This window comes from Phodopus roborovskii, unplaced genomic scaffold (assembly GCF_943737965.1).
Source record: "Phodopus roborovskii unplaced genomic scaffold, PHOROB, whole genome shotgun sequence".
Taxonomy (NCBI): Eukaryota; Metazoa; Chordata; class Mammalia; order Rodentia; family Cricetidae; genus Phodopus; species Phodopus roborovskii.
The window spans coordinates 3,410,457-3,426,812 of NW_026126525.1; the positions used below are offsets into that span (position 1 = coordinate 3,410,457).

A 16,356-nucleotide genomic window follows, 5' to 3' on the forward strand; every position below is an offset into this window, starting at 1 on the left:
ATAATCAGGAGAATTTCTCAAAGTCATATTTTGGCATGGAATACCTGTGTACCAATTATTCCCACTGGTCAGTGCTGAGAGGGAACATTCTGTGGTTTCTATGGCTTTGTCTTGTTACTTGCAGGTGGTCTGTTGTACACAGATATCAATAATTTTCAGAATTTTATCCTGGAGACTACAGGGGAGTTTTTGGTCTCCCTTAGAGTTTCTTTTGTGACCAAATAGTTCCCAGAAACCAAGTATCTGGTGTGTGTGTGTGTGTGTGTGTGTGTGTGTGTGTGTGTGTTTCTGGAGTTTCTTTGTGTTCAGTTTTGGCCCTAGGCTCCGGGAGGCCAGGGGATCTGGAGTTTCTTTGTGTCATGTGCTGAGTCAGAGGCCTACGTGTCTTTTCTGTAGCCTGTCATGGCTGCTAACGCAGGGGGCTGAGTGAGAGTCTGGTTCCTTTATTTCTCTCTAGTATGAATAATAAGAGTGGAATGGAAACTTAAGTCTTTGTCACATTTATACAATTTTTCCCCAGTGTAAATTATTAAAAGTGAAGTCTGAGTTTAGACTACCCCTTTCACCTGGCAGGCGAGGGAGACCATGTCACTGAGCTAGACCCTCAGGCCTGGCAGGCTAGGGAGGCCTTTTTTTTACTGAGCTAGACCCTCAGGTCTGGTGTTGGTGAGTTTTCTTTTCTAGGATTTTGTCCCTTTTCATTTCTGAAGTTAGCTTTTGAAAAGATCCTGAATTAGTCCTTTCATTGTGGGTATGTCTACACAGCCTGCCTTTTTCTGTGCCTGCTGATTTCAATTTGGGGAGGGGAAGCAGGGAGACAGAGTCTCTCTACATACCCCTACCTGCCCTGGAACTGACTAATAGACCAGGCTGGCCTTGAATTCATAAAGACTGGCCTGCCTCTGCCTTCCAAGTGCTGAGAGTTCCAGAGCTGCTGTCAGGATATGTCTGGAATAGCTTAACCTGCAGCCAGTCAGTGTACAAAATACAGCCAGCATGCCTTGAGTGCTTTGTCATGGAACACATTTGCTAACCCAAGAATAAGCAATGCATAGTGAACATCTCTTTTAAGTGTGCCTTGTTCCCACTCTGCACACTGGGGAAAAAACAAAAAACAAAAAAAACCCAATCCCTCCAAAACAAAACAAAACAAACAAGCAAACAAAAGCCCTCTGCTGTCAGTGAGAAGAAGGTGGCAGCTGATGGCCTAGGAATTTTGTATCTTAAGTGACGTTTCCCCTCGGACCTGGTTAGAATGCACAGAGCAGAGGGCCACTGTACGGCATCAGGCATGGTCCTCGGAGCAAGTGCTCCATGGCGTGCACTTGCAAGGCTCCCACACTTTGGAAGGGTGTGTGTCACAAAGCAGACTTAAGTCTCCAAAAGAAAATGACAGCTCTCTTGAATTACATTGGGAAAGAAACAAGTTTCCACATGTTTTATGAGATCAGGTGCTTAATACCATTTTATTCTTGCAGGTGTTTAACTATTGCCTTTAGACACAAGTCCTCAGAGAAAGAAGAGAAAAAGGAAAAGGCCAACATTTTCCCAGGCTGGCCTTGTTTCACTTTTAGTATTTGAAATGTCTTGTGAATGCTGTGAGGCGTGGCTTTGGCACAGCTGCCTTTGTTTTTTACTGACTTAGTCGTTCCATCTGCATAACATTGCATCCTGGCTGTTTGAAATCCCTGCTGAATTTGGAGGAATTATGTCTTGGCATCTGGCCCTACTTCCCTAGAACATGATGTGATGTTGTCAACAGGGGCCAGTCTTTTCCACTCGACAATATGTCTGTCTGTCTCATTCCCAGCACTTGGACTTTCAGTGGTTAGTGAGAAAGGAATGGAAAGCCGTGCTTGACATAGTTTGCTGAGTTTCCTGCCTGACTACATTACTTTTACAATGTCACTTGTGAATAACTTGATCAGATTAGGGCGAATCATGTGGTTGGCCAACAGCAACTGGAAGGATTCCCCAGCGTTACTGTATTGCACCATTAGGAAATGTATCCGGATAGACCTGCCCAGTGCTCACTGCCGCTGTTCCTCTCTGTGTGTTCCTGCTGTCCAGTTCATGAGATGAGATGAGTGCAGACTCCTCAAGCAACTCCACCTGCCCTGCCAATAGCATGGAAGGAGAGCTGCCAGGGGGAATGGAGGGCCGCGGGACCCTGAAGCTTGTTTTCACCGTGGTGTCAGCCCTGATGGTGGGTCTGGTCATGTTCTCTTTCGGATGTTCTGTGGAGATTCGGAAGCTGTGGTCACACCTCAGAAGACCCTGGGGCATTGCGGTTGGACTTCTCTGTCAGTTTGGGCTCATGCCTCTGACAGCCTATCTGCTAGCCATTGCCTTCTCTCTGAAACCCTTCCAAGCTGTTGCTGTCCTCATCATGGGGTGTTGCCCTGGGGGCACCATCTCTAATGTCCTCACCTTCTGGGTTGATGGAGATATGGATCTCAGGTAAGTCACAGTAGGGAAGCTCTACAGGGTTTCCTTGTCTGACTGGGAGTCAAGGACACTTTTGTGCAAAATCTTGCAATCTCTGGGTAGTTCTGAGTGGAAAGTACTACAAACATCAGTGAGACCTGGGCAGTCTTTCTCAGCTCCAAGCTCACTCTGCTGCAATCAACTTCTGCTTTCTTGGCAGCTTTTCCTACCCTGAGTCATGGATGGGATGCCGTTCATATGCAGAGATGACTTTTCTTAAGCTTGTACTCATTCTAAGCCTGTTGGCATCCCTGACTGTAATTTCCCAGGACAGCACCGATAATCCCATATAGCTAATGACAGTGATGGTAATGGTACCCAAGCGGCTCTTTCTTTTCATTTTGTCTCTTTCGCCCACATTGCTCTCAACAGTGTCTCCATGACGTCCTTCTTGAGAAGTAATGTTTTAAGAACCTGCATGAAGGACTCCAGGGCAGCTGAGAAATACGACGATAAACCTTTGTCTCCTTTAGGCTTACACCAGAGCTTATACTGATGGGGTAGATAAACAATCCAGGAAAAATTAAACCCCGTCATTTAAACCCATTTTAACTATGGTGAATGAATCCCACAGTTTTGGGGTCAGATGTTTTGATGAGAAGTAGAACAACATTTGAAGAATTGAGTCAGTATTGAGGGGGAGGGAGTTTGAAAAAAAAAAACAATGGTCTTTCTAGCTTATAAACACATTTACATCCTGCCTAGGGAAAATATTCCATATAAATGTAAATCTTTGCATGTGTATGCCATTTACTTGAGATTTACTATATAGGAATAAATGCGTCAGAACTGACGACTGAAGTGGGAGTTGACCACAGTGAGGCAGCTTCAGGGCTCTCTCTAGCTCTCTTGCGTGTACTGAATATTTAGTGTGTTGAACAGAATTCGCCTATACATTTTAATGGGTGCATACCACATAGACAAGTAATTGTATGGCAATGCCCATTGTTACCCACTTGAAAAAAAATCTTGACAGCTTTGTATCTCCACTCATACACCACTACTTGAAGTTCAGTGCTCTTGAGCTCTGTCTCTCTCTGTCTGTCTGTCTCTGTATGCATGTGAGAGTGTGTGTTTGTGTGTGTCTCTCTCTGTGTACTTTAGACCTCTTACTTAGCACAATCCACCAACTGACCTGTCATCTACGAGGCAGGCAACAGAGCACAGTGCCTGCTCAAGGAGCTGAGCCCCATGGAGCCATTGGTTACACTGCACCTCAGTTTCCACATTTGTTTTGATTTGTTGTGAGCCAGGATCTCACGTAGCCCAGGCTGACCTCATCCATAGCTAAAGATGTCTTTAAATTCCCACTCCTCCTTCCGCTTCCCAAGTGCTGGAATGACGGGCACAGGCCACCATGCTTGGCTCTCAGTCCCACATTGGGAAAGCACTCTCTGAGGTTACCTTTAGCTTTAAATCATTATAAAATACACACAATAAAATCTACCATTTGAGCAATATTAAATGGCATTAAGAACATTCACATTGTTACACATCCATTCTGCTTTACATCTCATGTTTGACTCCTCTGATGTCTCATATATGTGACTCACACGATATTTGTCTTTTGGGGTCTGTCTGCCTAACTGAGCCTAACACCCTTTGGGGTCCTCCTCTGTTAGACACACTGTGTGTGTCCTGCTTTGCCTGTTCATTCCTCGGTGGCTACTGAGTTGTTTCTACCTTTTGTTTCTTGTTTGTGACAAGGTCTCTTTATGTAGTCCTGGCTGGCCTAGAACTTAGTATGGCGATCAGACTGGCCTGGACCCTCCTGCCTGTGTGCTGCTGGGATTACAGCACATGCCACCCTTTGACTACTGCAGATAACGTGGCATGAAATGAGTTAGGTAGGTATTTGTGGCCCTGTCTTCAGCTTTCCAGCCTGCACATGTGCACTTGAGGAGTTCTGAGCAGTTGTTTTTATGAAACACAGGGAAGGGATGAGAAAGGAATGGTAAAACCCAAGTTCCTACTCCTTCCTTCCTTCCTTTTCTTTTTTGAGATGGTCTGAGTGTATAGCCTTGGCTTCCCTAAGCTCACTGGCCTTTAATTCATAAAGATCCTCTTGCCTGTGCCTCCTGAGTGCCCTACCCTAATTTTAATATTTCATCTGATGGAGCTGCCTGTCCTCTGTGCCCAGAATGTCAAATTTGTAACTTTTTGGTCACCTGTTGGAAGGTCTTGCAACTGTGCAACTTGCTAGCCTTACCTACCAGGTCTGTCTTACCTGAGGCTTTGTTCGTGTGTGCTCAGTGCCGGCCTGGTGGTGGCAAAGCCTGGATAAATGAGTGACGCAGTGACCGTGTCTTTTGCCTGTGTTACTGCAATAACCACCCTCCCTCCCCCTGAAAACTGTTTATTAAAGCAATCCAGGGCAGCTTGGACAACTTCTTGATATCTGTGGCAGATGTGTGTATGTATCCTTAACTACAAAAACAGATTCTGGACATTAGTGGTGGTGTCTGTGTAGCTTGGTGGCCAGCTTTGGCCAGTGAATTTCTCTTGAGCCTCCTTCCATTTTTAGATTTATTTTGAGACATGTCTCATGTAGCCCAGGCTGGCTTCAAACTTGAATCATAGCCAAGGATGACCTTGAACTTTTCTTTCTTTTCCCTTTCTTTGCCCTCTGAGTCCTGCAAATACAGGTGTGTATTTCTGTGCCCGGTTTTCCCTCTGAGCTGAAGGCCTTGGTCCTTGGCAGAGTAGTGAGTGATTCTTTGCATCTGACCTGGTCTACTAGGGACTGAAGGTCTTCAGCCTCTGGGTCTGACCTGGTCTGGCCTTTGGCACTTCAGATTTTTGGAGAGGGAACTGAGACTGAACTTGCATTAGTTACTTTTGAAACTATGACAAAATGCTCGGCAGAAGCAATTTAAGGGAGAAAAACTTTTATTTTTAGCTCATAGTGTCGGAGAAATTTTAGTCCGTCATTTCAGGGAAGGCTCAGCAGCAGGGACACGAGGCAGTGGCTGCTCATGTGGTACAGAGAACAAAGACAAGGGTGAAAACCAGAGTTGGGTAGCCGAGTTTCAAAAGGACTGCCCCTACTGACCCACCTCTGCCAGCCAGACCCTCTTTAAAGACAGAATGGTGCAACTTGCTATGTAGACAAAGATGACCTTGAACTTCTTATCTCCCCTTCTTGACGTCCCATGTGCTGGGATTACAGGCATGTAAAACATGCATGTGAAACCCTGCCTATTTTCCTGCAGGGCTGGGATTCAAACCCAAGGCTTCTTGCAAGCTAGGTGGACACCACACTGACTGCCACATCCACCTTCCGAAGGCTCCACAGCACTTAGTTTAGTGCCACAAACTGGGGACTGAGTCTTCAAAACATGAGCCTATCGGGAGACATTCCAGACTCAAGTAATACGTTATTTTATTTGATATCAAGATAGAAATGACATCTACACAGTTATCGTAACAGTGAGAAGCAAAACAAACAAACAAACAAACAAAAAATAAACAAAAAACAAAAACAAAAAAAAACATTTGAGGTACAAAATGTGGTTCACAGTACTCAACACTCGATAAACACTGGCTGTGAACTCTGTCCTACAATAGCTTATAAGGATGTAATCTTATGGGGCACTGGTGTCCATTGGCTAACCAGATTTCTACTTTTATGGAAACAGATATGTCTTTAGCTTGGAGAACTGGAGTTCTTGATTTTTTGGGTTTAAAATTAAAACAACATTTGAATAACTTAAGCCCCAATTGTAGAATGTTATTGACTACTTACTGCCTTTTAGTGGAACAAGCCATTTCCTTGCTGTAAGGGAGGTTCAGGATTTACCTGTTTGTCCAGTCTTGCAGAACCTGTCTCATTATTCTCTGCAATAGTTGGTGGTGCCATTCTTCCTAGTGCGAGTGGAATCTTGTTATGTTGAAGTCAGATAATGCCTGCGATTTTCCACCATGTGAACAGTGGAGGGACCTAGCTGGCCACATCCTGTGTTGATGTCACATTGGAGTTTCTTGGCAGGCACTGGAAGGCGTGGCTTCCCATTAAACATAATGCAGTTCAGTTTCTGTGCTTGGTTGGTTCCAGCTTGGTTGGTGTTCGCAGCAGATGGGTCTTCTCTTGTCCTTCTGCAGAACCATCAAATGTATCACAGGATTGAATGATTCTATAGAGGTTGGGGACAAGGTTTCAGTCTTGCTGATGTTTAACTTTTTTACAGTGAGGAATCTTACCCTTTTGCTGCTGGAGCCAAAACCATATGGGGGTGGTATGGAGCATTCCAGACTCCACAGTTCAAGATTAATGTGATGCAATGTAGAATTCCTTCCAGGACTTGGTAAGCAGAGAGCCAAGGCATACAGCACAGGTCAAGCATTTGGAAAACTTCCCTGGGTACTATCTCCATGGAAACAGGGTACCATCCCCATGGAAACAGGTTTAAGAACTGTGGCAAAATGATGGTCTTCCTCTAGCTTAGCTGAAGACATCTTTGTTTTGTTTTGAGTGTTGGGGATTGACCCCAGAGGCTACTCTGGACAGAATAAAATATTTTTAGATTTTATATGGACAGAAAGATATGCAAAAACTTTTTTTAGAAGAAAAAGTTTAAAAAGAAAAATTTATGTGGAAATATTGACCCTATATTATTTCTTTTTTTGAGACAGAGTTTCTCTGTGCAGCCCTGGCTATCCTAGAACTCACTGCATACACCAGGTTGGCTTCAAACTCACAGAGATCCACCTGCCTCTCCCTCCCAAGTCATGTGCCAGAACTGCCTGGCAACCCTATATTTCATGGAGACAATTTAGTTAAGAAAGTCTGGTATTTCTTTAGGAAAAAAAATTACTTACCAGTGGGCTAAATTAGAGTTTTCCAAAAATGTTTGAAAAACTTGGGCATTTATTTAGTACATGATAAAGGAAGTACTTCAGCTTATTTGAGCAAAATGTACCCACACATTTGCCTCATGTCTTAGTTCATAAAATAAAAACTTCAAATGAGTTACAAATATAAACATAGCCTATCAAGCCATAAAGAAGTAAAATGTAGATGATGTCTGAATGCCCCCAGGAATGGAGGACATCTTTACAAGGATGAGGAACTTAGAGGCCTTCTGTTGTTCCATTTGTTTGTTTTTTGAGACAGGGTCTCCCTATGTGGCACTGACTGGTCTGGAACTCACAATGTAGACCAGGCGGGCCTCGAACTCACAGAGACCCACCTGCCTCTGCCTCCTGAAAGCTGGGATGAAAGGGGGGGTGCACTATCACACCTGGCAAAATACCCAACAGCTTTAACTACATAAATTTTAATTATGACAAATATCATGAACAAAGTCAACAATAAACAGTAAATTTATCCAAAAAGTTTGAATCATGAAAAATGCTATATACTCCGATTTTCAAAGAGCTCCCCTAGATAAGAAGAGGAGGTCAGATAAGGCAGACTATTCATGGAGGAGGCAAGAAGAACTTGGAAGCATGAAATAGGGTGGGCTTTGGAGAAATAAGTATGTAATAAGGTTATGATGAGATCTGCCTCTCAACACTCTCGAGAGACGTCAAAGGGCTTAACCATGTTTATAGTGGTCTACACTGCAAACACAAGCTTTGGGCAAGTATCTATCCGACAGAAAATTCTAGACTTTTGGTGCTGGGGTTTCACTTTGGAGGAGTCCTGCTGCAGAAGTGAGAGTCATTTCAAGTCAATGTTTGTTCCTAGCCAGAAGGTTTGGAGGAATATTTTTAATTCAGTCCACCATCTCTCATGGAGTCTCTCTCTGGGATTCCGTAACTTGGTTCATGCTTTCCAATGTTCCCCATGAGGAGTCAGTAACTACAGGCTCTTCTGTACCCAGCCAGAATCTTACACAAGTGTTCTGATGGCTTCCTAATATTTAATACTTTGTACCAGACAGGTGTTTAGTCAGCTTTTTGGTATTTTAACTTGTCTTATCCAAGCCCCAAAGGGGTTTAAGAAATTCTGGGATGCTTTCTTTAGAGCTGAGAGCAGTGAACTCTCTAATCGTTCATCCCCTGTAATCTCTGAGAAAGTGGAGTTGCTTTGAAAAAGTGGGTTCTAGGGGTTGCTTTTGGCAAAGACTACAGTCTTAACTCTTTTGAGATGGGGTTCTCACTATGTAGACCTGCCTGACCTTGAACTCACAGAGATCCACCTGTCTCTTTCTATCCAGTGAGCCACCACATCTGGCCCAAGACTAAGTACTAAAGTAGTAAGGGACAGGTCCTTGGTTTCTGGTTCTCCCTCCTAAGAGTCTCACTTTCCTTTCAGCGTCAGTATGACCACCTGTTCCACAGTGGCTGCCCTGGGGATGATGCCTCTCTGCCTCTACCTCTACACCCGGTCCTGGAACCTTACGCAGAGTCTCACCATTCCATATCAGAGCATAGGTTTGTATGGGGCTTATGTAATGAGTAGGAAGAGCAATAACAATGGTACAGATGACAGATAATTACAAATCTCTTCATGTAGTGTTTAGCATCATCTAAATCAATCCTCCTAGTTTCTAGTTCTGCTTCTTATACTTTCAGGGTTAGCAAGGTTAGGTGACTTGATGGAGATCATGCAGTGTAGACCTGAGGACTCTGACCTTAACACCCAGACTCTTAGCCCCTATGTGCTGGTTTTGGTTGGTGTAGTGAAATGCCCGAGGCAGTGTATTTATGAAGAAGAGAGACTTGTTGAGCTCACAGTGTGTCTCATACTGACTAGGTGTCCACAAACCATGGTTCATATTCTTATGAGCCCTGCCCCCTGGCTGGGAAGGTCATAGACTGAGAGGGACTGTTCTCATTTTCACCAGTGTATTTCTGTTGTCCCTATGGCTGATTGTTGGAGGATTCTGAGAGAAACAGTGGCCCAGGTATGATGGAATTTATTAGTAGCACATACCCTTCAAAAATTGTCTTGCCAGGAGGTGGTGGTGCACACCTTTAATCCCAGCACAGGGGAGGCAGAGGCAGGTGGATCTCTAAGTTCAAGGTCAGCCTGGGCTACAAAGTTGAGTTCCAGGACAGCCAGGACTACACAGAGAAACTGTATCTCAAACTGTCCCCCCCCCAAATTATTTCAAAGCTGTTAACTAATTGAAATAGAAGTTCCTGGGAAAGTATGGGGCCCTTGGGGAGGGGACACTGTCTGATGGATTTTCTTTCTTTTTAGGAATTACCCTTGGGTCCCTGGTTGTTCCTGTGGCCTTCGGTGTCTATGTGAATTATAGGTGGCCAAAGCAAGCGAAAGTCATTCTTAAGGTCAGCACCCCAGCCTACACACAGAACATCACCAGAGACGAAAAGGCTGAACCAATGAGCTGTCCCAGTACAGCCTGTGTCCTGCCCTTTGTCTGGGAGCCTTGCTCTGTCACTCCTAGTGGCCCATACGTGTTTGTGACATCTTGGAAAACATGATGCTCTTAGTGGACAGAAACACTCAGGCCTGACATGGCCTGGGATGTCCAGGACCTGTCCCTCCCTGGGCTTCCCACAAGTACCTGCAAGGTGAAGCTCCTCCCTGCAGTATGGTATGCACGATGGAACCTCAGTGTGTGGGAACATGGTGACTTCTCAGGAGAGGGCTGAAGAGCTGTCTTGCCAAAGCATTCCCAGGCACACACACACCACTGGAGTTGTAATTGGTATACACAAGCAAGGGCTCCTGACCTCATCAGTGACACGGTGTGGGAGAAATCATCCCGAAAGCGCTGAGGGCTGGCCATGGAATGGTGGGAACCTAGTCACCTTCCCTTCCCTTGCTTGGCAGTGCTGTCTTTTATCTATATGAGAAATAAGTGTTCCTGCTAAAATGACTTTAACATCACATCAGAAGGCAGAGGTTTGTGTTTCTTCAAAGCTGAAAAAGAGTCTTAGCTGTATTTTACATTTAGGAAGAAATGAGTGTTTGGGGGTCAATTGGAGTTTATTTCAGCTTGGAGTTTATGGTTTGGTCCAGCCTGAGCTCACCGTGCCTCTGTGGGCGTTGTCCCAGTTGAACAATGCCCATTGTTGCTCCAAAGAAAGCAAGAGAGGCCAGGTGAGGGAGGCCCTTCCCTTCCCATACTTGGCCCTTTCACTTTAAAAGAACATTCCGGGGGAGGGGGGATGTTTACAGAACAGGGCAGTGTGACTATGGGAACTTTCTTTTCAAGCACTTTGTCATTAATTATTTTTCTTTAATTGACAACATTTTAAAAATCCCATTTTAGCCTTTCTGTGTACTTGTGGTTTTTTTGTACCATTGCATAATGGTACTGTTCCCAATCAGAGACACCCCATCTGTTATTTAGTTGTAAATCTACTTCATCATAGTTATGCCTGTGAAGAAAGGCCTTCACTTTATCTGGTTTCATGCACCCAGTAAATGCCAAAGTTTAAACCTTTATGCCTGTGCCGAGCTTGGCTTCACCGGGGAAGAACCTCACCTGTGGCTCCCAAACGCTGACCTTTTTGCTTTGCTATAGGTCGGGGCCATCGTTGGTGGCATCCTCCTTCTGGTGGTGGCAGTCACTGGTGTGGTTCTGGCACAGGGATGGAACACAGATGTCACTCTTCTGATCATCAGCTTCATTTTCCCTCTGATTGGCCACGCTGCTGGCTTCCTGCTGGCACTCCTCGCCCACCAATCGTGGCAAAGGTATAGTTATCTATAAGGTGTGCTCGTGTGAGTGCACTTGTGCATGCGTGCACATGCCGAGACTCGGGTTTTCAGACCTGTGTGTGCTAGACACAAGCTCTACCTCTGATTCTTGCCAGGCTCTGTAAGCTTTTCCAAGGCAGGTATGTTGAGCACATACCATGGTAGGCTTTACTGGCTCTGCTAGGAAACAGGAAGGGTTTCACTTTGCTTGTGGTCAGAAAGCTTATGGTGATTCTGTACATAGACAAAAGCTACATGAATGGGGTTAATATAGTCGGGGTTACTATTTCAGCAATGAAACAGCTTGACCAAAAACAAACTGAGCTTACACTTCCACATTGCAGGCAATCACTGAAGGAAGTCAGGGCAGGAACCTGGAGGCAGGAGCTGGTGCAGAGGCCATGGAGGAGTGCTGCAAGGGCTTCCCATGGCTTATTCAGCCTGCTTTCTCATAGAACCCAGGACCACCGGCCTCCCCATCAATCACCAATTAAGAAATGTCCCACAGCTAGATCTTACGGATACATTTTCTTGATTGGGGTTCCCTTCCTTCAGACAGCTCTAGCTTGTGCCAAGTTGACATAAACGTCAGCATCCGTTGTAGCTTATGAATGTAGAGTTATGGCTTTAGTATGGCTTGCTGGTCTCTGACCAGTTCAAGTCCAGCTAGGACTACATAAAAAGACCCTGTCTCAACTACGAACCTGAGAAGGGTGGTGTGTGAAGGCCATGGGTCAATATCAGGGGTGAACTTGTTCTGCTCAATGTAGAGATCATAGTAGGGCATGGGTAAATTTTAAGAAATTAAATCCTTGTTCAGTGTGCCAGATTTTTAAAGAATTACTTGTTAAGAATGACATAGGAATTTGTCTTAAATATTGCCATTTGGACTGGGTTATACATTTATAAATATCGTGAAATCTTAAAAATGATAATCTCCATGTTGGCACACATGTCATGACATGAATGCAATGGAATAATAACGAGGGGGAATAGTGGCAGGCACCAGCATTAACTTTCTGAAATGCAACTTAGTGTTGTATAAGCAGCCTCGTGTGTAATTAGGACTAGTAACTCAGCACGTTTACTTTGCTTGAGAACAGGGTCTTGCTATGCAGACCTGGTTGACCTTCAACTCTGGGTTCTCATGTCTCAGCCTCTTGAGTGACAGGATTAAAGGTGTCTTCACCTTTAATCTATTCTAGTGCTAGCACGATCAGATACACACACGAATACTGATGAATAAGATGCTAATCACAGTGCCTTCTAATAAGGTAAAAAGGGAAACAATTTAAATATCTAACAATAGGGTCATGTATGCATGTGATAGGTCCGATGCAACAATCCCAATGTTGGATGATGATCCAGAGCTAAACTTTAGTTTAAAATTGTTGATTTCTAACTTTGTAGGGGAAAAAAAGGCAAAAAATAACATGGAAAAATACTGGAAGAAATGGCAATTTAGAGCAGGGAAGTCAAGGGTGATTTCAGTTCTTTTGCAACTCGTGGGAGTATTTTCTGTTTTTCAGTAAGTAGGTTTATTTTTAAATGGGGATGATTACAGGAAAGTGTCTGGACTCGAAAGGCTGGGTGGGGAAGGCTTGGGTTTCTCTTTCGCTGCTGCTGGCTTCTACTCCCTGCTCTCTTCTACCCAGGAACACCACTGAGCATTGCGCAAGCACCGGGTGAGGCCCCGCCTCATCCAACCCTGCTTTCTTCTTGTTGCAACCTGACAGCAGGGAGCTGTGATTATCCCACCCACCGATGAGCAAGCCCTTCAGAGAAGATTAGGAATGTAACCAAGTTCCTATAGCTAGAAAGTAGAGTTTGGATTTGAACCTAGGTTTGCTTCCAAGGTCAATAGTAAGTAATAGAGATTGACAGCTGGATCTGGAGAAAAATTAAGAGTTCTCATGCCAAGGTGTTGTCAGCTATCTACTCTCTCTTGCATCCCCTAGCCTGACAGAGATGAGGCCAGAGATGACTGCATTTGCTTTGCGAATGGTCTGAATGGTCCAGGTGAGTTGCAGCTCTGCAGTGTTGGCACATCAAGCTAGGAAGTTTGAGGGAAGTGTACCCTGCAGGAAGGTAGGAGGAATACAGTGTGTAACAGAACTTGTCCCATTTCACACCTTGTTGCGTCTATGTGGAATCCTGGCTCCAACAAAGCACCTTTAACCTTTCATTTCATATATGAAGGCTGCAAGTGCCTTATAAACTGGAGACAAATGGAATTGCTCGATCCACCCTCCAAGCTTGCTTTCTGCCATTGATTCCTTTTCCTATCATTTTTCATTTTCAAGTAAGATTTATTCCATTTTCTGTGGCCAGAAAACCAACAAAGAGAAATTTATTATTGAATTATTATTATTATTATAAAATTTATTATTTATCATAGCAATCTTTCTGACATTTGTTTTTCATTTAGAGTTTTGGCATGCTTTTTATTTTGTTCAGTTGCACACCTCTGACTCAATTTCCCATTTTGGTCTCCTCCATTCCTCCTCTGCATGCAGACTGGCTTTTAGTACAAGAAACCCCTCCTGAAGAAGCCACGTTCACACTCGTGCCTGCTCACACGTCACACGTTCTTTGCTGTCACTCCCCTGGTATTGGTGACCTCTTCAAGTTCTGTAGTTTCACTACTCTGCAAAGCTTTCTGGAACCTCTGCTGCCACTTTGCTGAGTGTCCATGGCATCTCCTGGCCCTGATCATTGTTCAACTTGTTCGTGAATCTTTCCGGGTGTGCCTCTTGTCCTTCTACTCCGATTCCTGGGCCAGGGTTCTTGAGGCCCTATTCCATGGGGCATCTTTGTCATGTACAGAAGAGGATCCCAGTAGTAATTGTCAATGAACATACCCTTTTGTTAGTTCTCATCTCTTCAATCTGTTCACTGACAGGTGCAGGACGATTTCCATAGAGACAGGAGCTCAGAACATCCAGCTGTGTGTCGCTATGTTGCAGCTGTCCTTCACTGCCGAGTACCTGGTCCAGCTGTTTAATTTTGCCTTGGCCTACGGACTCTTCCAAGTGCTGCATGGGCTCCTCATTGTCGCAGGTGAGTGAATTTCCTCTGCATGTCCTGCCCTTGTGATGTAACTTTAGCCTCACACTTTTGGGGATCACGGAGTATAAAGCCAGGATACTCTGATGCAGTGGGTGTTTCATAGAAAATATTTTAAAAGCCATTTGAGTGAGATCTTGAAACCACAGATAACTGAACTTTTATGTCCTGTCTTACTCAGAGCTGTGAGCTTCCTCAAATACTCAGCTACTTCTGGGCCCCAGAGATGGAAAATTCAGGCTCAGCTGGTGTGGAGGATTTTTCAAATACAAACCTAACATGTATATACAAGTGTAGACACAGTGCAATCTTATGCACACATGTGCTATTCTCCTACCTGCTCAGTCAAATATGAGTTACTTTGGGGGGAGGTAAATTGTAAGAAGGTATGAATACACATATGTACATGTACATCAATTTGTTTTGGTCTTGGTCCCTGGAATAGGCTCTAGTAAAGTTAGTGATTACTGATGGAATATTGATTGTACATGATATTCCTTTCTGTTGCTGTGGTAAAATGCAGTACCCCAAAGTAACTTATAGATTGTAAGACCCTCAGAATGAGGAGTCTTCCAGGTTCGGTCGATACCCCAAGAACTCAATGTCCAGTCCAGTTGCTGCAAAACGCAAGAGGCTCTAATGAACAGGAAACGTTTGCTCAAATGGCTTCTCCAGCACGCAGGCTAGGGAGAAGCCCCCTCCCCCGGGCACAGGTGTTTTTAAAGGCAACCCCACAAGCTTAGGGAGGGAATGGGAACCTCTGTCCATTGAGTATGTGACCCTTGGAGGCCGGATGGTCTACTATTAGGGTCAGCAGACCTTAGGGCTTCAGGTGTGCTAATTAATCTTGTCTGGGCAAACCAGAGTTACAGCTATCTCTTGACCCTATTTACCACCTGTTGACTCACAGGAAAGGAGGGGCAGTGTGAATTCTTCTTATCTCAGGGCCTTGTGTGAGGAAGCTAGCAAATTCCAAGGAACAGATATTGGTTTTTAGGTTAGTCCATCATTAACATTACTTTTTAGGTCTTTCAAGATGAGAGACCTCACGTTGGCTTACAGTTATAGAGGGTGGGGTGTGTGTACATAATGGCAGGAGGCAGGGTAGCAGGAGGCTAGCTGGTCATATTTCATCTGCACACAGGAAGCAGAGAGAGTTCAGCAAGCAAAGTCAAGCTATAAAGGCCCTCAAATTGTGACCCTGGTGAAGCACTTCCTTTGGCTAGGCTCTGTCTCCTGAGGTTTTGCAGTACCCAATGTTGAAATACTACCCAGCACACATACTGATTATCACATGCTATTGGTATGATAATAATGATGTATGGAACACTTGGGATTGGGACTTTCCCGTGGGATATGGAGATACTATTAGAAGAACAAACTGCCAGTTCTGAAACCCAAAGTTTTCAAGAAACATCGTGGTGAGCTTCTTTGCAGCTGTATCCCAGCACTTGGGCAAGTGCCTGATGCAGTTAAGCGCCCCACAAGTGTTTGTTGCCTGAGTGAGTGAATAAGCTCAGAAATGTGATGGGTGCATCCCGATTCTACATAGAAAGAGCCATTCTGATACCCAGCACTCTTCCATTCCACAGCTTTCTCTTCTCACTTCTTTCCCCCGTGTTTCCACACACCTTTCATGCGAATTGAGCAACTCTCCTGCAGTACAGATGAGTATGCACTGTCCCCGATTGTACTCTGCTAAAGTGATTTTTATGCTACTTGTTTTTTTTTTTTTTTTTTTTTTTTTTTCTACTTAGCATATCAGGCATACAAGAGGTGGCAGAAGAGTGAACGCAGGAGGCAGCACCCAGATTGCCCGGAGGCAGGCTATGAGAACAAGCCCAGAGAGACCAGTGCTTTCTTGGAGGAAGATGACGGAGCTGCTGTAACTCTCAGGCCATCAGGGCCAGAGCAGCAGCACAGGGTTGCTGAGTAATCAGTCACATTCCTTCATGTGAACAGTGGGAGACACAGGCCAGCTTGGCCCTCCATCGTCCTTCATGGCCAGTAAAGACCATGCTCTGATGAGCAAACATCATTGGCAGGTCTGTGTGAATATGCAACATTTTTTCATCCAGTCTCCTGTGGGACAGCGAGTGGTGGCTGGCAGTGAGCAGTAGGTATCTCCCTTGGAAGCTGAGAGACAACACCGTGTAGTGACATCACTCACACCACAGGATGGA

General features: G+C 44.7%; 1 protein-coding gene across 1 annotated transcript; it reads left to right on the top strand.

Moving 5' to 3' along the window:
• Positions 1-2,079: 2,079 nt before the first annotated feature.
• Slc10a6 (solute carrier family 10 member 6) lies at positions 2,080-16,356 on the top strand. The gene is made up of 6 exons (XM_051198165.1): positions 2,080-2,460; positions 8,747-8,865; positions 9,638-9,726; positions 10,932-11,104; positions 14,010-14,167; positions 15,931-16,356. Exons 1-6 carry the CDS (start codon positions 2,084-2,086, stop codon positions 16,107-16,109), a joined length of 1,095 nt encoding a protein of 364 aa, XP_051054122.1. The 5' UTR covers positions 2,080-2,083; the 3' UTR covers positions 16,110-16,356.